The 23,865-nt window shown below is 43.3% G+C and overlaps 1 protein-coding gene across 3 annotated transcripts in view; it reads left to right on the forward strand.

The window, feature by feature from the left end:
* Positions 1-23,865, forward strand: part of MYO5A (myosin VA) — a 98,674-nt gene that overhangs the window by 40,819 nt on the left and 33,990 nt on the right. For all 3 annotated transcript variants that reach the window (XM_064388427.1, XM_064388425.1, XM_064388426.1), the window contains exons 5-19: positions 1,720-1,876; positions 5,694-5,837; positions 6,603-6,684; positions 8,107-8,214; positions 8,686-8,792; positions 11,122-11,387; positions 11,919-12,000; positions 14,423-14,563; positions 15,298-15,423; positions 17,392-17,475; positions 20,817-20,978; positions 21,528-21,625; positions 22,252-22,338; positions 22,428-22,536; positions 23,312-23,523. In XM_064388427.1, the coding sequence (XP_064244497.1) occupies positions 1,720-1,876; positions 5,694-5,837; positions 6,603-6,684; positions 8,107-8,214; positions 8,686-8,792; positions 11,122-11,387; positions 11,919-12,000; positions 14,423-14,563; positions 15,298-15,423; positions 17,392-17,475; positions 20,817-20,978; positions 21,528-21,625; positions 22,252-22,338; positions 22,428-22,536; positions 23,312-23,523 (1,965 nt within the window). The remainder of the gene's footprint in view (positions 1-1,719; positions 1,877-5,693; positions 5,838-6,602; positions 6,685-8,106; positions 8,215-8,685; positions 8,793-11,121; positions 11,388-11,918; positions 12,001-14,422; positions 14,564-15,297; positions 15,424-17,391; positions 17,476-20,816; positions 20,979-21,527; positions 21,626-22,251; positions 22,339-22,427; positions 22,537-23,311; positions 23,524-23,865) is intronic.

Genomic DNA, 23,865 nt, shown 5'->3' on the forward strand with positions numbered 1-23,865 from the left:
TCAGCCTGTGGCTTTGAGCAGCACAAAGTGGTGCTGGAGCTGTGCTCTTACCTGAGGGCTTGGCATTGTTCTTGCAGAATGAGACCTTGAGATTTGCAGCAGAGTCTGTAATTAATTGTTACCCAGAGCCTGTGCCCACAGGTGATTAACTGGGCCTAACTCAGTAGTTACTGTGGGAACTTGTCCGGTTTATAGTGCCCCAATATCTGTGGGACTTAAACTGGCTTGCTTTGACAGCAGAGGTCAGCTGGTGTGGGTGATGTTAGTGCTGCTGCCCACAGAACCAGCCCTGCCCGGGGAGAACAGCAGCTCCATCAGAGACCTCAGCAAACCAGGGCAAGACCAACTGGATGTGATGAGAATGGTGCTCAACCGCAGGGTGGGGGACAGAGCTGGTCACTGTTCTCCTGCCAGGTGGGAATGCCTGGCCAGGCACCCGGGGTGTCTGAGGTACCTCTGGGGTTATCACAGGCATTGACATCATCCTGGGAGAGAGGAAGGGAGGAGGAGGAGCTCTTGCCTCTGGGGCCACAGAGGCCATGCTGAGGAACATCCTGTCCATCTGGGGCTGGTTCTATGTTGGGATACCAATGTGCTCCTAAGCATGACACATAACATCAACGTGAGACAAAACCAGCTTTTGGCTAAGGTGGACAGGCCAAAGACAGAGAAGGAACTCATATAATTTATACGTGTTTGAAAAATAGCTTCATTATTTCATCAGCAGGGGTTTTTCTATCATCCCAGAAACAGAATCCAGATCTTCTGCCAGGCCTTTAGGCTACAGAAACCATAGGAAGCTTTTCCATGCATATGTCTTTGACTTCCCTGCACAGCAGCTCCTGAGGCCACTGGCAGGCCCTGCAGACTGTCACTGTGCTGCCTGAACATGGAGGTGCCTGAAATGTCATTCACAGCTCCTGTGCTGTAAGGACAGCCTGGTTTGTACCTTGGCTATGCTCTCCGTGTTCCAGACCCAGCTCTGCAAAGCTTTGGGGAAAAGTTTTATTCCTCCTTTTGCTTTTTTTTACATTAGTATATAAAATAGGATTAAGCTTACCCAACTCATAGGCAATGTTAATTTCTGCGTTATTTTGCAGTGTGTTGTTTACTCGTATACTTGGCTTTATACACAGAATTCTCTGTGAGTTGAGAGAAAATTGTTTTAGGACCAAATGGAAATTATTCTTTTTTACAAGAGAAGAATTTTTTCCACAACAGAGAGACTGTCTTCACTCCGGAGCTGCTACCTCTGTCCTGAACAGCCATGCTTGAATTTTTCAGATTCAGAACAATTCTGGGATAAGCTGGTGATTAGAGCAGAGTGATGAAAGGTTTCTGTGGCTGACTCTGCTGTTGATTTCTCCCTCTAAGATGGCATTCCTGATCTTTACCAATGACCACTGACAATTTGGTGGAGCCCTGTCCCACAGACTCTGGGTGGAAGCAGCTGCAGAAGCATGCAGTGAATAGCGGTAGCAGATGCTTTGCTGCACCAGGTTCTCTAAGCAGCTCTGCCACAGGCCTGCCCCAGCACACCCATCCTGGAGGAGCATCCTGCTGGCAGGAGTCCAGCCAGGCAGCTGAGTGCCTCCTGTCTGCCACCTGCCCTCACCTTGTGCTGAGCTGCTGACACTCAGGGTGGAGGGGTGGCTGCCAGGCTGGGGACACAGAAAAGAAGTGTCAGAACAGCTGGGAATTCACATGTTTGTGTTTCAGAGATGAGAGGAACCAGTCCATCATTGTCAGTGGGGAGTCTGGAGCTGGGAAGACTGTCTCTGCTAAGTATGCCATGAGGTACTTTGCCACGGTCAGTGGGTCAGCCAGTGAAGCCAACGTGGAGGAGAAGGTCTTGGCCTCCAACCCCATCATGGAGGTAAGAGAGCTGCTGCACCAAACCTCACCCTCCAGCTGCAGTCATTGCTGGGACAAACATTCAACAGAGGGAGCAATCCATACTTCCTAAAAACATTTATAAATATACATTAAGATTTTGTGTTTAATCCATTTACAAGGAGTTGCTTTAGGCATCATTTATGAGAGACTGAGAAAAGATGGGAGGTAATGTTTCAATATTAATGTATTTCACATAAAGTAATTTTAATGTGACTACTGCTTTAAGTCTCTTAAAGTGTCTTTAAGTCTCTTCAGCTTTCTAACTGGTAGTTTCCAGACTGCTGGCCAAATGCAATTGGAGAAGACTGGTTTTGTGTGTATCCAAAGAGGGTAAAACTGTTGGTCTTACCCACCAAATGTGTACATCACACAGTAGATTGTACTCTGAAAGGAAGTAAAGCAAATATTAAATTTTAGGAAATAAAATCAGAAAAGAGAGACTGAGGAAACAAAGGTGCATGGGATGCACACCATTTCATTCAGAGGAAAAAAACATATCAGAAGACATAATATTGCTGTAATTAGCTCAGACTCATGTTTCAGTTCTGGAAATTGTTGTAACCAACTGTAGTCAAGTCCCAAGGCTGTGGAGCAGGTGCTGGCAATAGACTTTGAGAGGACGTGTACAATTCCTCCTGCTTCAGGGTCTCTGTTCTCTGAGAAGCTCAGGAGACACTAATTCTGATGTCACAGCCAAGCAGAAAAGATTTCTTAGACTTATCTGAATTGTTTCTCATGTCTTTGCCTACATATGTAGATTCAAGTTGTGGCTGAATTTAAGGAACTATGTTAAGAAATGATTCATCAGAGAGAAAGTCTTGGGGGAATTTCTGGAGGGAAGTAACTCTGTCCATAGGCACACACGTACTGATGCCTTGGTGGATGTTGGACATCTCTCTGCAGAGTGAAAGATCATGAGTAAATAGAGTGCATGCAGTGAAATGTGAAATGCAAAATGCTGCCATTGTTTTTTTCCTCAGGTATTTTAAAAAATGAACTGTGTTTTATTCCTCCTTTCCTCCTGGCATGAGGAGTTCATGATACCCAAACTATAGCTGCCCCATCACAGTTGTGTGTGTCTGTCACAAGGTAATTGTGCCTGGTTTGTGGTGCTGTGTACTGTTTGGAAATTCCTTCTGTGGGGTGAAACAAGCTGTGCTGTGTTGGGCAGTGGCTCATCCAAATGTCCAGCCATGGGAGGAGGCCCAGGAGCTGCAGCTGCCCTGGGGAGCAGTGGCAGGGTGCAGGCTGAGCCCCAGGGGACACCTGGCAGTGCTGCAGTGCTTGCAGGAGGTGCCACATCCCATCCTGATCCCTGTGTGATGGGAGCGGTGCTGAGCCTCCTGCCCTGCCCTGGCAGCAGGACAGTGGCCTCAGCCTGCCACTGACAGCCCTGCCGAGAGCCTCTCAGGACAGGCTGGGGCTGGGTGTTTGAAACACAAACTCTGCAGCTTTCCCTGCATCACTTCTTCTGTTTATCTCGAAGCATAAAGCAAACATCCTACTCTCAGTCCTTGGGCCCCTCCTCCCAGTCAATGACCATCAGCTCACCACTAATTATGATTTAATTTCCAAAAGCAAGGAGGTTTCAATTGAGGACCAAAAGAGCTTCCCATCTATACCTTTTTTCATTCACTAAAAATCAGTGGTGGTGCTTTATTTTTATTTTCTAGGGACAACAATTTTGTGAATGTGGGTATATCTAAATACATATTTCAGTTGCCTTAAAGATTTTTATAATTGGACATAAGTTATCTTTTTAACTTCCAACACTTGAACTTTAAATTACCTTTAGATTGAGTGTTGTAAAATCTGATGTTGAGACAGACTCTTATGATAGCATAATTAATGTTTTGAATTCTTCAGTTGATTAATCAGTAGAAACACAAATTAACCCATATATTTGAGGAAGAAAATGAGTACTTCATTTTAGAAACTGGAAACTCCTCATTTGCTGAGCTGACTGTAAAATCTTAGGAGTAGAAGGTAATTTAATTTTTAAATTTCTGTTTGGACAACCTAAACATCGGTGTTTTATGAGCTACCATCACATTATTTTAGCCTACTAAATACTCAGTAATGTCAAGAGGTAGTTGTACATTTTTGGCAGCTATTTAAATGACTACTTTTGTAGTCAATAACTATATACAGTTTTCCTATTGCAAATGTGGAAATCAGTAAGTCTTAAAACATGTTTGTATGTCATTTCCTGCCTCTCATTCTTTGTTACCCTCTATAGCTATGCAAATACTACTGCTTTGTATGTATTCAGGCAAGCAGTCTGATAATCCCAAAGATTTTCTGTTTTTATCAGTAATACCTTTCAAAGGAATAATTGGTTTCTGAAATATCATAGCATTGTATTGCTACCACCAACAACAAAGTATATCACACTAGCAATCATTTTCTTCTTTCAAAAAACTGCAAGAGTGCAGTTAGAGTACATTCAGTTTGAATGAATGTGGTGTTTCTTAGAAGTGCAGAGGTGCAGTTTGTTCCTAGATCCTTTGCAGCAGCTGTCCATTGATGCCCACTTTGACGTCTGCTGTTGGCTGTACGTGCTGCTGCTGCTCTCGTGGGTTTCTGGCCGTCTAATCTCACTTGCCAGGCTGGACCAGCTGGCACTGACCCATTCACTGCTTGCAGATTTGGGATACTCAGCAGTGCTGCTTGCTCTCATTTGTTTTTCTCAAGTTTATTTCAGTTCAGAGTTCCAGTGGATGGCTGTATGGACTGGGAAATTTGGGCACAGATGCAGTGGTGCACTTAGGGCTTAGTGACACACACAGTGATGAGGGGCAATGTGCTGCATCTCAGATATTCCAAATGCCATTCCTTTTGATACAGAGATACCTTTAGGAATGTTTTAGAAGGTGAGTTGCTGTATGATGTCTAAAACATGGTCTGATTGAGAAGAGAAAATGCTTTTGTTTGGAGTTCAGTGTGCTGTGATTTGCATGCCTTGATTCTGATGTGTCCAGCTGGTACCTGTTGTTGTGAACCCTAATGCTGAGGAGGTAAGGCAGAATTGCACCATGTAGGATCCACAGTCATTGTTTGCCCTGGGCATCCCAGGACATGTAATACAGAGGAAATGCACAAGGTATGGTTTGCTGTGTGGAGCTGTATTGAATTAATCTGAGAAAGTTCAGCATCCAGGGCTGTCTCTGGGGCAGTAACCAGGCTGCTGTGGAAGAGGTTCAGTTTCACATGACATCAGTCAGTTCATATTACTTTTTAGATTAGGCTTAGCCACACAGTAAATATTTTTAAATATTATATTTGCAGAAATAGTTTGGAAATGTGGTGATTAGGGAGTAATAGTAATGATCAGGCAGAACAGAGTGGGCTGTGGGTTTATAATAGGTAGAATTTCAAAAGTTGCAAGTACTATAGATGTATGTGTACACCTACACATATAAATATATCCAGGTGAAATAATTCTTACAGTTTTCCTAAGTCTTTGAAAGAAATCTATGTGTATGTGAGCTTTCTCTTAGACTCTTTATTTCCTTTTGAATGACTTCAAAGAACAATAAAGGATTTTTAGCTGTAGAATTAGACCATGTGGAAGTGAATTGCTAGGAATATCAGCTCCCAGTCTTGCATTAATGTTAAAAAATTAACTGTATTTTGATGTAACTTGTTGACCAGGCAGAGACTCCTCTTCATTAGATTTTTTACTATTTTTAAACCAGGACACGTTTAATGTTGTTGTTTATGAGCCATGTAGCTGATTAAATAGATGTGATAATTTCTACAAGCTGTTTAACCTTTACAATATTCCCTTTTTCCAGTCTATTGGAAATGCCAAAACCACCAGGAATGACAACAGCAGTCGCTTTGGCAAATACATTGAAATTGGTTTTGATAAGAGGTATCGAATCATTGGTGCTAACATGAGAACTTACCTCTTGGAGAAGTCAAGAGTGGTGTTTCAGGTAAATCTGATGTCATCTCTTCATTTTTATGCCATACTTGAACCAATCCAGTGTCCCACACTTCCTCTCCATCTTTGTCTGCCTTACAGTCTAGAGCTCAGTAAAAATGGGCTTGTCCTTGACTGGCTGCCTAAAGATATAAAAATAATAATTATGGTTTGTACCATGTGGGAATGTTGCATGAAGAGCTGCTGTATATTTTAGAAGTAAGAGACAGTTATAGCACATGGTGTAGCTGGAAGAGAGTATTTTTCATTTCTTTTTGGTTTGAAGGTATGGAATTTAGAGTGCTTAAGTTCAGAATTATGGTGTTGGTCATGAGTCATCACCTTCTGAGCTGTGTTTGTCCTTTATTTTAAAATTCAAGCTTTGCCTTGGCAAGGAAGACACTCCTTTTACCAGATTACTATAAATGCTGAGGCAAATACTGTTAGTTATTTTTGGAAAATGAAAAACTTCTGAGTATGATCATTTCACTCACCTACAGAATCCTGATCTATAATTAATAGTAATCTACAGTTCTGAAAAGTGAAACCATACTTTTTTTAAAATGAAAATGTCTGCATGCTTCTTGCTGTTGAAAATGGATTAAATTAACCAAGAAGGAAGAGAGAGATGCTGATTTATCTTCCTTTTTTCCATGTGGTTTCTCTGCTCTTAATGTATTGCTAGAGAAAGCATTATACATAGTAATTCATTTCTGCTTGTGGTTGTTTCTGCCACTTGTTAAGTGGTGAAAAATAACAAATTCCTTTCTTTTTAAAGGCAGAAGAGGAGAGAAATTACCACATCTTTTACCAGCTTTGTGCCTCTGCAGCATTGCCCGAGTTTAAAACTCTACGATTAGGTATGACATTCACTGTGTTGTGTGACTGTAGGGACAGCAGCATCTCTGAGCTTTTTGAGCCAAAGAACCAACAGAAGAATTGATGGCTTTTAAATACTAAATTTTTAAACCTTTAAGTACTAAAGTGTATTGAGAATAACTAAAATGATAGACCTTGGACATTGTGGTTTTCTGATAAAACAAAGATTTGTTTATTCAGCAGACTCTGATACACTGCAGTTGCAATCAATAGGACTTACTATGTCCTGGAGGGTGAAATTATTTTCTCTTAGTTCTTTAAAACCTTTTTTCCGTTGTTCCAGCCACTAGAGAATTTTACCCTTTCTGGTATAAGTGTCTGAAAAGCTTATTTTGCATCTGCCTACTTTTACTTGGGCTGTTAGCAACAATTACTTTACATTCTCTGCTAACCTGGTGATCAAAATCTTTTCTTTTATCAAATTAAAATGTTGATAGAATAAAGATTTCTCATTTGACAGGAGTTGGTGCTTTGTAAAAGAAAAGCATGATGATGACCTTAGACAGACAATCAAGTCATCATTTTAAAAGCTCAGTATAAATTGCAGTGCTTGAGTGTATTTTTATAAGTCAAAATCATGGTAGGAAAGCTGCACAGCCTGTGCTGGTTTCTGAAATACTGTTCTGGTTTTAGAGTGTTTCTCTGCTCTTCTGCACCACCCTGGCACATTTAGGATTCACATCTGCTAACACAGGAAAGAAAGGAACTGATGTAATTATAACTGAAGAAGCCATTTAGCAGACTCCTCTTTCAGCATTCTTGGAACCTTAGCAGATCAGGAGAAAAGGAGTCTGTTAGTGCAGCTGGAAGCATGGCCAGTGAAACCGCAGGAATTTACCCAGGAGAGCTGCAGGTCTCCCAGTGGAGCCCAGTGCTGTCCCCAGGGCAGTATGAAACTCTCTCTTCTCCACTCGACTTCTGAGCCTGAATAGAGCTCAGATATTCATAAGTCTGAGCCAGGCCATCAATTAGAAAAGAGAAGAAAATGGGCAAAATGTAATATCCTGATGTAGTAATAGCATAGTAATATCTGTCACATAATTCTGAAGTGCTGCTGCTCTCAACTCTGTGGCTACTCTGTAGGTGGTTGGCTCAGGCTTGGAGAGCAACTGCTTCCAAAGTGATTATTCCACAATAATGCAAGTCTGAACCAAGGTTAGGTAGAGAAAATGCTTGAGGACCTACTGTGGGAACCAGGTAGCTTAAAGAATCCTTACTTGCACAGTTAAATCTTGAAAAAAATGCTCTTTAGAATAAGTGGGTCTTACAAGCCAGAAGGTGAAAATGTACATATGTCAGATCATGGATTCTGCCAAGAGCAACTTCATCGTGACGCAGCTTTACAGATGTGCTGTGAATTTCTGCATCAATGTGTGTAAAATATGTATTTTTTATTATTACAGGGAATGCAAATTACTTTCACTATACGAAGCAAGGTGGAAGCCCTGTGATTGATGGTGTTGATGATGCTAAGGAAATGGTGAACACCAGGCAGGCCTGCACTTTGCTAGGTAATTGGTAAATCACAGTCATATCCTAAATCTGTTACACTAACAAGTGTTTTCTATATTATTTGTGTGTATTATTTTCATACTCTGTTGTGTTTAAAACCAGGAGATAGTTTAGTTTGATAAACTTTGGGACTGAGATACTTGTATTGCATGGAAAAGATATTTAAATTGCAGTAGAATTATAAATCTAAGAGGAGGGCACATTATGTGAACATAAATGGTAGATTCCCTTGGTGTAACATATACAGTGCTGGAGGTCACTGACAAAGCACTTTGAAACAGCAAATTAAATGATTCATTTTAATGGATTTTTGTCTCATCTGGTTGTAAAACGTTTTTGATAGAAGTGGAGCCAATTAGTGCTGTCAAATGTCAAAGTCACACACAGCAGTCACTGTTCTTCTCTCCTTAACAAATTTTTCATCAACTGCAGCTCTCTCCATTCAAAACATTTTATTCATCCTTTTCCAGGGATTAGTGATTCCTACCAGATGGGAATTTTTCGGATCCTTGCTGGCATCCTTCACTTGGGTAACGTGGAGTTTGCATCTCGGGATTCTGACAGCTGCACTGTTCCTGTAAGTAGCAGATGAGCTGAAGGTTTGAACTCTGACAGGTCTGCCTTCTGCTTGTTTGGAGGGACCTCTTCTGAAAAAGAGTGAAATGGAAATGGGTTTATTTCTAATTTGTTAACATTTTCACAGTTTTTTGCAGATAGGTTCAACTCTTCTCAGTTCAGAGGCTTTAGACAGTGCTCTCTGTATTATAACATTGGTATACAATTATAGCTGTAATTGATCTGTCCTAGAAAAGTCTAGTAGGCAGGCTAGCTTTGAAGTCCTGAGCAGCTGTCTAGATCTTTATATTCCTGCATGAATATCTTTCCTGCACACAGTAAATGCTTTGCCAGATGGGTTTTTTTTTGGTATGAAGTGCCAGAATGCCCTAAATAATTGCAAAATAAATGCCTCCGGGATGCTTAGACATGAGCATAGGATATACAGATATGATTTGTGACTCAACCAAGTGTCATGGTTTTATCAGTTCTTTTTTGCTTTGGAGATCAGTAACTGAAGGACTGAATAGTCTCATCTGAAAAACCCTTCTCATTGGTGAGGGCCCAGGGTTTTTACCCATATTCTGGAGATGAGAAACAAAACAGTTCTGGCTGGTCTATTCTTTGGATTCAGAGTGACCAGTTTCTCCTTCTGCCTCTCTTTGAATGTCTACTGCTGGCCTGCCCAGCTGTCAACTTTCTCTCTTTTGCAATAGCAGCAACACTTGCAGAGTTTTTTTTCTTTTCTCACTATCAGTCCCTTTCTCAGGAATCTGCAGTGGCAGTTTCTGGAGCTGAGGCAGCAGGTCCTTCGTGGGGCCAGAGGTGTTTGGTGTTCCTGCCCTGACACCACCTGCACGTGGGTCTAACAACTGCTTTGAAACCACAGCAGTAATCTGGCTCCTTGGGGGCTTATAAAGGTTTTCACTACAAAGAAAGCTCATTTGATGATAACAGGTAGAAAGCTGATGAGCCCCAGGACATGAGGAGCTTGCCTGTGTTGTGATGAGCATCTCCAGTGCAGGAATCCCACTGGCTGAGCTGGTAAAAAGCTGCAGGTTCCTCTGTGACCCTGTCCTGGCCTGACAACACCTGGCAGGCCGTGGTGGATGTGTGCTCAGGAGCACCATTGCCTGTTCTCTGGCAGTGCCATGTCACCCCAGAGCCCTGGCCATGCACACTGCTCTGCTGTGATGGAGCAGTGGTGCTGCAGAATGCTCAGCAAAGGGCTCCCTGTGCTGCTGTGGCAATAAATCAGTTTGTTTAATGTCAGCTGGAGCAACCCTAATGTGACACTCTTTTGTGCAGTGTTCATAAGTATTATTACTTTATTGTTGTCTTCCAAGCCAGTAAAACATGCTCAGTTAAGTAGATTTTAGAGGTGTAGCTGCATGGGGCCTGTATGCTGTAAGAACTAGAAAAAGCCCCAGAGAAGTCACAAGGATGTGGAAATATTTAAAGCTGATGTACCCTGAAGCTGTAGGACATGTGGTGACAGTCCTGTGCCATCTGTCCTTGTCAAGACAGTGCTTGTCAGTGTGCTGCTGAGCCACCAGGTGCAGCAGGAGTGTGATGAGGAAGTGCTGTTAGGAGAGCTCCTGAGGAGGAAAGACCTGTCTGTCCTCCTCTATTTAGAGTGATCAGTTTGCATGTTAGTCACTAAGTGTGGGATCTTGTTGAGTGGTAGATGCACTGCACTGATCTTTGTGCAGAAGCCTTATGTACCCATCTCAACATGCAAGCCTTGCTGGTTGATTTTACCCAGTTATAAACAAAGCTTTTTTTCTCTTGTACAGTGCAATTTGAGAGCTAGAGAGCATCATTAGTGTGCTGCAATCTCTTAGTGTTTGTCTCCAGAAATCACTGAGAAAACACTTTAAGTAGAGACCAGAGCACTGGAGCCCTTCCATGCTTGTTTCTTGGCTCAGGCTGTGTTGCCTCCTTGCCCATCACTCCCTGCCACAGCTGTGTGTGAGCAGTCAAGAGCCCCTCTCAGGAGCTCTGTCCATTTGGCCTGACACAGGTGTAAGAATTCAAAATGCAAGTCCTCCAGAGAAGCCAGATGATTAATTTTTCTGAAGGTGACAGGTTCCCTGTGTGTGAAGCCTTTTGGTGAACACGTATAGTACAATAAATGCCTTTCAGGAAGATTATTCACTAATTCACTTCAGCAATGTGATTGTGCTAAGTGGGTAGGGAAATTGCTGCATTTTGAAGGAGGAAGAGCTGAGGAAGCTGCTGTTGCTGCTTGTTGTGGGATCACTGCAGGCAGGCAGTTCTGTTGGCATGATTGTATGTTTGCTGTGGGTAATACTGTTATCAATATATTCTAAAGAGCCTGTTTTTGTTAGCCCAAGCATGAGCCCCTCACCATCTTCTGTGACCTCATGGGTGTGGAGTATGAGGAGATGGCCCACTGGCTTTGCCATAGGAAGCTCGCCACTGCCACTGAAACTTACATCAAGCCAATTTCCAAACTTCACGCCATCAACGCCAGAGATGCACTTGCCAAACATATCTATGCTAACCTCTTCAACTGGATTGTAGATCATGTGAACAAAGCCCTTCATGCCACTGTCAAACAGCATTCTTTCATCGGGGTGTTGGACATCTATGGGTGAGTTTTTGTCAGAGATGTGACGCTCTTACATAAGTATCTGACTGCAAAGCAACCTTGTCTTTATCATCTAGCACTGCATGGGTTACACAAAAACTCCCAAACCTTAGCAGCTGCTTATTCCAGCTGAAGGAAGTAGGTGTTTGGTTTTGACACACTAAGATCTTTGTCATGACTTCAGCATTTATAGTAGGATTTCAGATTTTTTGCTGTTGGTAGTTTATTTATCTGTTGCATTTTGGAAAGTTACAAGGCAATTTTCATGTCAGGTTTCTCCAAGGTGGCACTTACAAAGATAACTAATATGCTCTCCAGGAACATCAGTCCTTTCCCTAACTTCCTCATCCCTGCATAGAGAGGGAGCATCAGTAAAGTGCCTATGTAGTGCAATTTCCCTATGTCTTTTATTTGTGCCTGAAATAATTAAATGAATTTAACTGGAGGGAGGCAATTTAAAATTTTGGGGTGATTGTATCCTTTCTTTTTTTTTTTTTTAGTACAGTAGTAATTTTGAGTATATGCATATTTCAGGTTTGAAACATTTGAAATCAACAGCTTTGAACAGTTCTGTATCAACTATGCCAATGAAAAACTGCAGCAGCAGTTCAATATGGTAAGTAGGAAGTGACTGGCATTTCCTCTTCCCTTTCCCCTCATCCAAGTCCATTCTGCTAATTGGCTCCCCAGTGGTTAGGATGAATTCCTTCAGTCTATTAAGCAGTTGTCCTGGCCGTGGGCTTTGAGGGATGGGGAAAGATCGACTATCGCCTAGAAATAGATTTTATGACTAACTGCTGCTCTGGGACTATTTGAAATTCTGATCACAGTCACAATTATAAGGCAGAAGCAGTGCTTGGCAATTAGGACCCTGAGATTGCCTGTCAGTGGGAGCACTGTGTGGATGAAGTTGGAGTCAGAGGTGTGTCCATAACCCCCGAGGGCCCTGGATGGGCAGAGGAGAGCGCGGCTCCGCTGCTGGAGCTTCGCCGCCTGCGCTTCCTCCCCGCTGTTACTTTTTGAGGCTTTTTGGCTGCATGCTGAAGGTGATGAATGACGTGTGGCAGGAGGCGGCTCTTCCCCCTCCTCCGGAGAGATCACGATCCTCTCCTCAGCCTCAGTGACGTTTGCAATTACATATCTTACCTGCATCATGATGAGGCAAGTTATTTCTGCCAGGTCTGTTGCTAGGCTCTGCCACAGCACCGGGGTAGCTCAGAGCTCTCGTTATGATCCTCCCTCTGTGGCAGTGTGTGCTCGCAGGACCAGATCCCCTGTGCCAAGGTTCATCCCAGTGTGTCAGGGTGCTGGAGCACAGCTGGGCTTTCCAGCCCTGGCATGCCCTTTCCATGTGGGTAGTGCCATGGCTGGCTTCAGCTCCGTGAGTGGGATGTCGTAACTGCCAGGCACAGGGTGAATTGGAGTTTTCTCAGCTTACAGCAAAATCTAGTTGCTGTAAGAGCTGTCATGGTTCTCTTCTTCAGTGAAGATAACTGTGCCCCTGTTCCCTTCCCTCTGGTGCCATTGCTGTAAGCACCAGCCTCATGAAGGAGGGGGTGACAGGGCTGTAGTTGGTGTCCTGCCAAGCTACCAAACCCAGTGGTGGTGAACATGAACCTGTTGGGCTGCCATGCAGGCACACAGGGGGAGGCTGCTTTGAATTCAAACCTTGTGGCTGGCGGCCAGCAAACCTTCATGTGCTGCCTGGAGCAGCCTGAGCCTGGCTGAGGAGAGGCCATTTGGGAACTGCCCGACCACCCTGCCCTGCCTGGTGCCCACCGCCCACAGGGACAACCAGGTCTGATGGCATTTTTCACCACCTAATTGCTGGTTCCTTCACAGTGAAAAAACGAGTTTCTGTTTCCTTTCAGATCTTGGGTTGGATATGACTTGCCAGTAGAATGCTGGCAGGGCTTTGCTGCCAGGTGCAGGGTGGGAATGGCTCCCACGGGCGCGGTTCAGGAGCGCAGTGCTGGGGAGGATGGCGTTAAGCTAATGGGATAAAGGGATAAACAGCTCTGTCAGGGTAGTGTTCTGCTGCCTGGCAGACGTGTGCTGGGGAGCTGTGAGGTGTCTGTGGGCTGTGCACTGAGCTCAGGGCAGCTGGGGCTGGTACCCAGTTCAGGTGTTGTGGCACCCCCAGACCCTGCCCGTGCTGCTTGGGCCACTCCCAGCACATCTTCACCTGCCACAGCAGCATTAAGTGTGCAGAAACATGTAGGTGGGGGATGAAACACCATCAAAAATAACTGGAGTCAGCAGTCTTTTTGGTTTTTCAAAGTGCTTGTTCTATGAAGACCACAGTTTGCCTGTTTAATGTCTTATTCTGTTTTTTTTCCTGAAGTTTTAATTCATCTCTTATGCACATTTCATTAAAGCTGTGCAGGTTGTTTGTGATAATATTTTTTCAATAAATATACAACTACATGGTTACTGATCTTCGTACCAGATAAATCTGTCACAGAATTTTCCTTAAAGGATTTCTAGTTCTAATGCTCCTTCAGCTTTTGCTGAAGAGTAAATTTTAATGCAGTGCGTCATGTTAGAAAAAAAAATCAGCAGCCATTTAAGAGGAAATGGAGCTCTGTTATTTTACAAGGAAACACGAAAGTGTTTATAGTGAAACTTTACTTGAATTAGAGCAGTTTTCATAATTTCCAAATCATGAAAGTATGGCACATCCCACTTTATAGGTTGCTGTTCCAGTACTTTAAGGTTTTCTGAGTTTTGTGTTGGTTTTTATAAGAGAAAAGAGCTTATAGTAATAGTGGGACGATATAGTAAAAAGATAGGATATTTGCAGAAAATATCCTTTAGAATATCCTTTATCTAAGGATAGATGCTTTAATTTGGACTGTTGTTTTTAGGCCAGGAAAAAAGGTTAATTTATTTTTCATACATTGTAAAGACTTTGTTCAGTTGAACTAGTGTATCACTTCACAGCCTGGATTAATGTGCCAAAATGAATCCAGTTGAGAGTTCAATATATTTATTCTGCATTTCATTTCACAGAAAACTGTTTTCCTTTTGCCCTGCAGCACGTCTTTAAGCTGGAACAAGAAGAATATATGAAGGAACAAATACCATGGACCTTGATTGATTTCTATGACAATCAGCCTTGCATCAACCTCATAGAGGCCAAAATGGGAGTTCTGGATCTGTTGGATGAGGAGTGCAAGGTGTGTGTTCAAGGGCTTCCATAGAGGGAGAGGTCATCAGCTGTCCTGCTTCTGGGCCTTGCAGGGAAAAGTCACCTGCAGCCAGCTGGCATTTTGACACTGATGGGGCAAGAGTTTGGAGAGCATACAAACAGAACTGGCAATTACAGGAGGAGAAAAAATGGTTTCAGTAGTGAACTCCCCACACCTTCCCCTCCATCATGTATCTGTAGCTGTTCCTGGGTTTCTGGTGTTGGACAGTTTTCTCTTCCCTGAGGATAAACAAGTGCAGTCCTTGGTCCTGTCGCATTTCCCCAGATTGCCACTTGCTTAGTGTTTCACCCTTTGTCTTTTACCTTGGTTTATTTTAATGCCAAGCCATGTACAGGGCATGGCTCAGAGTGTGTCTGCCCCAGTGGAAACCCAGCTTGGGGTTCTTATTGATCACAAGAAATCTCTAATGGAGGTGGATGAGTTCTGCTCAGTCTGGTAACGTGCCTTGGGGATCTCTGCCTTCAGGTGTGTGACACTGGAGGCATTGCTGGTGTCAGGTGTGTCCCAGCAGCTGCCCGTGCCCAGTATTGTGGAAGCACACAGCTGGTTACTGTGTCCTTGCTTCTGGCAGTACTGGGAATCTGAGCAGCTGGAATATGAAAGCAAATCATCAAGTGTTGTCCCCCCATCTTCTTAGATGCTTTTGCTACTGAGATGTTCTCAAGACATTATTTAAGTGTATTCTGCATTCTTTTCCATAGATGCCAAAAGGCTCAGATGACTCTTGGGCCCAAAAACTTTACAATACTCATTTGAATAAATGTGCTCTCTTTGAAAAACCACGTATGTCAAATAAGGCCTTTATCATCAAGCACTTTGCTGACAAGGTAAGGACTTTTTCTGCAGTACTGCTTTCCTGCTGCTGTGTGGGAGGGCACCCTGGGGCTGCCACAGCAGACACTGGGCAGTGGCATCTCTGGCTCTGCTTGGCTCTTGCTGCCTCAACACCTGATGAGGAGGAGAAGGTGAAGTGGCAGCTGTGCAGGGACACACAGGAGCTCCTGACTCCATCACATGCTGCAGCCACTGCCCATCCTTTTTCCAATCATGGAAGCTCAGTGCATTTACAGCTCTCAGCATCACTGCATCAATTCCAGTTATGCAACAGAAATGTCCAAAGAAGGAAATCCTGTACCCCACTCCTTTCAGCTAAAGAGCAGCAATGAATTAATGCCGTTTTTGCTGCCACCTCAACGTGCAAAGAGGAGAGAGGCTAGCAGAGCCTTTTCTATTGCTGGAGCAGTGTGTGCTGCTCCCACCCTCGCCTCAGCTGTGCAGGGAACAGCTATTTCTAGGAAGCTGGCTGAGGGGGGTCTCAGTGCAGTGCACCTCGTTCAGCTCCCAGTGCTCCTCAAACTGAGCCACTCCTCAGGTTAAAACAAAAAAATTCATAATCCCATTTAATACAGTTGTCCTGTTATATGGAAAAGCTGCCTGAGAATATTGTCAGCTTTGTCAAAAAAGGTTTCAAGAAGCTCTCAGATTCTTACCAGTAGATCTGCACTGCTGACATGGGGGGTTGGAGGCCTTTATCTGCCTCCACTAGGTTTCTCCCAGGCTCTTGAATTTATATGTAGAAGAAGGGTCCTATTCTTTTTGCATCTAGTGTTACCTTAATGAAAGCACCAGGCACATCTCTGTAACTGTTTAGATTCATGAGTTCTGTTTTGTGGATGAGAGAACAAGAAGGAATTATTTAACATTTCATAATCTGTTAATTAGGCTAAATTTTGTTATCGAAAGCAAGGCTTTCCTGTGTCTAGTCTGTGAGCAGCAAGGGCCAAGGAAAGCAGAAAGTAGCTCCAAGCAGGTACGAGCAAAGCTCTAAGCTCTGCCGGGCTGTCTGTGCTAAGCGTTTTATGTTTTCTGTGTGCTTGTGTGAATGTACACAGACATCTGGGAGGAGAAATAAAGCCCAGCTGGCAGGTCAGCTGTGTGCTGAGCTGTGCTCCCGGACAAGGCAGGGATGCTGCTGCCCTCTCCTGGCATTGCCTCCCGCGGGAACACCATGGATGGTGTTCCAGGTAGTGCTCAGGGTGGGCTTCCAGCTGTGCAGAAACCCTGGGGACATCCTCTGTCCTCTTCCCTCTAGGAATTCATTGAAATGTTTTGCAGCTCAGGGTGCGGTGTCACTGTGCAAGCGCTGATAAATGGACTTTTGACAATAGTTTTGGTTTTCTTTCAGCCTTCAATTAGGACAGTGAAATAAATGGTAGGTTTGTATCTGACCCTGGCTGTTCTTTGGTCCAGGAAATGCTGTAGCCCTGTGACAGAGGGTTGTTATGTATTGTCACAACATTCAGCCATTTTATTGCTTCTGGTAAAATGAGTCCTTTGGAACACAAATGAGCCATTTCCACAATAATCTGCAGGCAGATGTACTTACTGCCTCTCAGCTAATGAGATGAGAGATACTTTGTTCTCAGCTGCATCTGGATTTCTGACAGCTCTGCAGCCCTGGTGGGTTCAGTGGAGGAGATGCTCAGCACACACTTTGATTCTTCACCCTTACAGGAACCATTCAGTCATGCTGCCTTGCCCTGAGCATCTCTCAGCAGTGAAATATGTCTGGTTAATGCAATAGCAGTATTCCTCTCTCTATTTTAATGTTCTGTGTTTTACTGGAAAGCACTCTGAGGAAAATCTATATTTAACAAAGATGCACTTGGGAGCTGATATTTTCAGTATGGAAAAGAATTATGTTTTAAATGTGAATGTTATAGCTGGTGAATTCTATGCAAATTATTCTTATTTAATACTTCTAATACTTTTTCTTGTAAAATGCTGGCTTTCAGGTGGAATATCAATGTGAAGGCTTTTTGGAAAAGAATAAAGACACAGTTTACGAAGAACAAATTAGGGTCCTAAAATCAAGTAAGGTTAGTATAAGGATTTTTTTTCTTCTTTTGCAGTTAAGAGTCCTTGAATTAAGGGTCATAGAAAATTTCTTAAAAACCTAGGAAATAATTCTCCCTTAGTATCAGATACACTGAAATTGAACATAGTTTGTGTTTTACTTGGTTATCTGTATGAATTTAGACAGTCCTATATCCTAACTTTTTTCTATTTAAAATCAGTCTATTTAGCCACCAATAGCACTGTTTGTGGATTGTTGTTGCTTTTTTGGGGGCTCTTTTGTTTGGTTTGGATTTTTAAGTGGGGTAAAGGGGATTTGGGGAGGGGAGTTTCTTTTCCACAAAACTTAGCTATATTTTCTGTAGAGATGTCAATGGCTTCTGATATAGTGTAGTGGTATAAGAAGGCTTAACAGTTAAGCCCTAATTTTATAACCTGAAAACAGAACTCATTGTTTATGGCGTGACAGAAAATTTCTGAAGGAGAGACAAGATCAAAATGAGAGAGGAATAAAATATATAGACTGTAAGGACACAAACCAGAACTTACAGTCTTGTCTCCTTGATGTCTATGAGAGAAAGATAACTTCTGAATTGAAAAATACTGCATGAAGGAATATTGTAGAACAGGCTTTCAGTGGCATCATCTGTGTTTTGTAATGGCAGAAATGCTGGTTGTGCTCTCAGAAATGTGAAGGCAATTAACTTGACATTGCACAGTGGTGGCTGTTGGGAATTTGCTGGCTCTAATGGCCCAGGAAGCTGGGTATCAAGGACAGGCTATTTAAAATTATGCTATTCTATCAGGAAAGCCAACGTTTTTCTCTTCTGTTTCTATTCTGAGCAGATAATGTGAAGCCAAATGATTAAAACATGTGGTATAATGAAACACCACAGCAGACTTTGCACTGGGAGAAGTATTGAAGTGGTTTAAGTGAAGCCAGTTTCTGGGGGTGGAGGGGGAGGCAGGTGGCATCTTTGGGGAGCTGGCAGAGGCCAGCCAGCCACTCTGTGCAGGACAGAGGGACAGGCTGCTCCATGGGATGACAGACAGAGGGGACAGAGCTGCTGTGAGAGCCTGACAGCAGCTTGGGCAGGCTCAGTATAGCTTGGGCATTTCGGTCTAAACACTGAAAAACAACATGATTTTACTCTGCAGTCAATTTTGCCAAAACCGGTGTAAAGAATGTTTTATTTTTGTTTTGCATCAGTGCCTTTTTGTTAGTAATTGTAGTAGAACTGCATTTCTGATTTTTATTTTATTTTGTTGGTGGTGATGTTTTCTGGGTTTGCTGTGCACATCCAACAGAAGGTAATTCTAAATTGAATGCATCATCTGTCATCCTGCCCATGCCCACTCTCACACACAGCTTGGATGCTTCTTGCTCTCCAAAGTGCATGACACCCTCTGCTCTTGGCAGGGACTGTAGAGCTCAACTATTTATTTTGGCCTCTAAATCCACCCAGAGAACCTCTGTGAACTAGTTTAGTTTCCATGCATGTATCATGAAAGCAATAGAACAATCCTGGGCTTTTATGCTTGCTACTGGCATGGTTGTTAAAATTTTCTGTTGTGGCTCTGTATTGAAAGAAATGATCTGTAAGATTGTTAGCAGCATGTGTGTTAGGTTGTCTGAAAAAATTACAGGGAAGAAATGCTTCCTTGCTTGTTTTCTATCACGTGAATTATCTACTCTTTGATCAGTGTTTTCCCTCTCTTTGAACACGCCTAGTGTTCTGCAAAACAAAGAAAATTGATGAGGTACTAAAACCCTAAACCAAACAGGAGTAGTCCCACAGTTTAGATCATTGCAGCACTGCTCCACTATTGCTGACCTGTACTGGAGAGGCCAGACATTGTTCCTTTCTTCTACTTGGAGTAACTGGGCCAGTGTTTGTGAAAATAGTGCCTTTGATATGCACTTGCCCATTTTTACAGGCAGATTTTCCCAGGGCTGGAGGAATTGAATGAGACTCAGTATGGACAGCTTAGAAGAACTCCATCTGCAGTTGAGACAATGGGAACCCTGTTCCTACCCCCACCTGAGGTGTGTGGGAGCATCAGGAGCTTCAGAAAAGCATATTATATTCAAATAAGTCTCTGTGCAGGCTGAGAACACCTGGCTCTGTAGCTCAGCTGCCTGTGCACACCAACTCACTGCGCCATAGGCAGCTGACAAGGAGGTGGCACCCAATCACCCTCAGATCTGTGTTCAGTCAGTGGAAGGAGAGGAGTAAAGCACCCTCAGGAAATGTCCTTCTTCCACCAGCTCAGGTGAGATCAATCCAAGCTGTGATACTCCTTTTTAAGTTCAGGAATTTAGGGTACCTTTGTGGCATCCTTTGTCATTTTGGTGTGCTGGGTGCAGCTGGGGAATATTTGATGCCCTTTTCCAACCCATCTGGCTGAACCACAGGGCACAGGTGCCATGTTGTTGTGCACCATTGTGTTCCATTGGTTATTGTGTCTGCTCACCAAGCTTTAGAAAATCAATTTTTAATTTTCTTTTTGTTGTAGTTGGCCCAAGTGCTTTCTAGTACTGAAAAAATGAATGTTCCTGTCTCTTGAGGAAAAATGCACAGATACTAGATATAAAATTATTCATGGGCAGGTAGAGAGGTTCAGATTCTCTTACTCTTGTAATGGTTCTGAAGAGCTGTAGTTGTCAGTAGAAAGACCTGGTGGTGCTATTTTTAGTTATGAGTTGCTTCAGAGCAGCTGTTATGGATCAGTATATTTTGTAGCCATTAGAGAAAGGGAAGCAGAGGTCCTGTGTGGTGTTTGGAAGGACATTTCAGGTTTTTCTTCCACTCCCACTGGCAGGGAGTAGATCTCAGTCAGATAAATTTGGCTAGTGGGGTTTTTTTCAGTTGATGGTTCCTCTGTTAAGCTGATTATTTCAATTTGGAGTGATAAAGCAGGAATCATCTTTGCTGCCTGCTGCTTTATTCAGTGTCCCAGATATCTCTCAACCACAAAGGAGACTGATGCACCACTGGAATATGAGAGGACCCTGTTGTTTCCTTCTTAGATCAAAGCAGCCATTTAAAATTGCAACTAGTACTTAGGAAACTGCTGGTATCTAACAGTTTCACATGGCTATTGTTAGCTATATGAGAAAAAAAATCAGAATTTTATCTTGAGAAGGAGACTCACTGATCAAACCCACAAAAGTTTTGGTATTAAATCATGGCCCACTCACTATACCACTCAGCCTGTCTGCTTTTTGCATTTGTCCCCTGTGAAGTTCACCAAAAATGCAGTTCTTACAAAAGCTGAGCCTGGAATTTAACCTTAAGCTCAAACAGGTAAAACTGCTGGCTGTATTCTTACCCTCTGTGTATTTTTTCTGCTGTTACACCAGTTTAAGCTGCTCCCAGAGTTATTCCAGGATGAGGAGAAGGTGCTCAGCCCCACATCAGCTGCCCCTTCAGGGCGCGTGCCTCTGTCTCGAACGCCTGTCAAACCTGCCAAGGCCAGGCCAGGGCAAGCCAGCAAGGAGCATAAGAAAACTGTGGGACATCAGGTGAGTTTGAAGATGCAGCTCTGTCGCATAATGTCTCCCTTTATCTCCTTTCTCATAGGTCTCAAGGTGTGCTCATGGGATCCCTTGTGATTTTGAGAGAGGTGCAGCTTATTGCTACTTACAGCTTGGTACAAATAGTCCCTAATTGCTGAGGCACTGTGGGGAGCAGTTTGAGGCAGCCCATTTTTTATCATGGTGCCAAACCCCAAACTAATGCTTTTCAAAACAAATTTAACATGGATGCTGAGAAGTTTGGAAAATCTTAAACTGGGTTTTTTGGATCATGTGCCACTTTGTCTGATTCAAATCCAAGGTGGGGTTCAATCCCCAGAAAACTTGGTTCCAGTTATCAGTAGCCAAACATAAAATATCCAAGGTAGGGTTCAATCCCCAGAAAACTTGGTTCCAGTTATCAGTAGCCAAACATAAAATATCTGCATATCTTTGCCATAATTAAATTAAAAGTATGCAAATGAGGTTGTCTCAAAGATGACTGAGCTTGTTGAGGCTATTCCCTGACTTTTTGTTTTCTTTTTCTTTTTCAAAAAGTTTCGAAACTCTCTTCATCTGCTGATGGAAACCCTGAATGCTACAACTCCACACTACGTGCGCTGCATTAAGCCAAATGACTTCAAGTTTCCTTTCACGTAAGATGCCAGTTCCTGTGGGGTTTGAGGAGCCCGTGTTGGCAGGGGATTGCCCAGGGCCACTGGGCATCAAGGCTCTGCTGAACCTTGCTCACTCAGGAGTGAAGTGCTGTGTCTCCTTTCTCTGGTTATGGATTCACTGTGTGTGTGTGTATTACAGCAGGAGATGTTTGGGGATGAATAGAGGGAGAAAGACTTCCTGATGCCATTTTTTTGTTTCTGGTGATACATGAGATAAAAATTCCAACATTTTCATTGCTAGCAATTTTAAATGTAACTGGGGTTTTCTCTCCTTGAGCTCCTTTGACAGTTGCTGGAATTTGATTTTTCAGATTCCAAAGCCTTTTTTTTTTTTCCTTATACATGAACTTGCTTGGAGTTTTTCTCAAAGTCCAGGCACACAAAGGCTCCTGTAGCTCTTGTGCTGGCCAGCAGGAAGTGCCAATGGGCTCAGCCTGCTCTCCAGCCAGGCTGTCCTTTGTTACCCATGAGTAACAGCACCTTATCCACCACCCATCACACCCACCCTGCTCCCCACTGTGCCACTTCTCTCCTGGGTGTGCACACAAGCAGGAGCCCCAGATAATGCAAGCCTAGTCCCACAGCCACCTTTTGTTCCTGCCTAGGTTTGATGAAAAGCGGGCAGTGCAGCAGCTGAGAGCTTGTGGTGTCCTGGAGACCATCCGGATCAGTGCTGCTGGCTTCCCTTCCAGGTGTGTCTGCTCTCTCTGGCTTGCTTCCAGCTGCAGTTCTTTCTAAGGGAATGGTGATTGTTGGCACTGACGCTCTGCTTTTGGGACAGGTGGACGTACCAAGAGTTCTTCAGCCGTTACCGGGTTCTGATGAAGCAGAGAGATGTCCTTGGTGACCGAAAGCAGACGTGTAAAAATGTCCTGGAGAAGCTGATTCAGGTACTGGACGTGGTGCTGAGAGCATTTGGAATCTGCAGGAATAGAGATGGTGTCACTTACTCCCTCATAGCCACATTATTTTAGTACTTCTACAAAATACTAAACCACAAATGTATCCTGTAGCTCTTTGACTGCTGTTCCTTTCAACTTAGAATCAAACAGCCAAAAAAATTAATTTTTTTTTTTTCAGCATGCCTTTGTATATTCTCAGTTTTCCCTCAAAGGAGTACTACAGCCTGTAGACATAAAATATTATTCTCTTTCTGGTGCAGTTCTGAAATTTCAGATGTGTTTGAGCAGCAGCGTGCTTTGTTCTGCCCTAGTCCTGACACAATAAGTGATTTGTACATGTCTGAAGCCCCAGCTGCTTTGTTTGCACTGTGTAATGTGGTTGAGGATGGACCATTCAGAGGGGTCAGCTACAATTTAAGTAGAAAATTGTACATGTTCACTGCCTGTATTGCTTTCATCCTCTGAGCCCCTTTGTCACCTCCTGTAGCCTTCCATGTTATTATCTTTATGGCATTATCATCTAAGCAAAAAATCTCACATTGCCCCTTTGGGCCATGCTTGTGGCCTTATTATATTAATTTTTAACAGAATCATACAGAGAAAATACCTTTCTCCACGACTTAAATTAAGTCTCAGATTACCCAAAATATTACACAGATAATTTTGCCTCTTTACTAACTTGCTTTCATTTAGCCCTTCATGCCTTTTTTTATGCACTAACACTCAATGCCGTAACTTATCCTCTTTTTACCTTTGAAAATAGGACAAGGATAAGTACCAGTTTGGTAAGACAAAAATATTTTTCCGGGCTGGTCAAGTAGCCTATCTGGAAAAAATAAGGGCAGATAAGTTGAGAGCTGCCTGTATCCGCATCCAAAAGACGATCCGGGGCTGGCTGATGAGGAAGAAGTACATGCGGATGAGAAAGGCTGCCATCACCATCCAGAGACATGTCAGAGGGTACCAGGCACGATGGTAAGCACTGCTCAGGGCAGATGCCACACCAGCCCAGTCCAGAGCCCTGGAAGCAGGACATTTAAATGTGATACGTTTGTTCTCGCCTTCCTATGCTGCCTGAGAGGAAATGATTTTCCAGGGAAATGAAGGAAATTGAGTATAATGGGTGTGTCTGTCCTGACTGGTTTTGACCTTTCTGAGAGGACAGTAGCACCCTGGCTCTATGATGCAGAAAACAAGTAGTACTTAGGAGATATGTTGCAGGTGAGGTAAAGCAGGACTGTCTGAGTCCTTATTGCCCAGTTTCCATGTGCCCTCCCAGCTGGATCTGTCCTGCTGGAGAAGCCATTCCTCATTTGT

Source organism: Passer domesticus, chromosome 14 (assembly GCF_036417665.1).
Source record: "Passer domesticus isolate bPasDom1 chromosome 14, bPasDom1.hap1, whole genome shotgun sequence".
NCBI lineage: Eukaryota > Metazoa > Chordata > Aves > Passeriformes > Passeridae > Passer > Passer domesticus.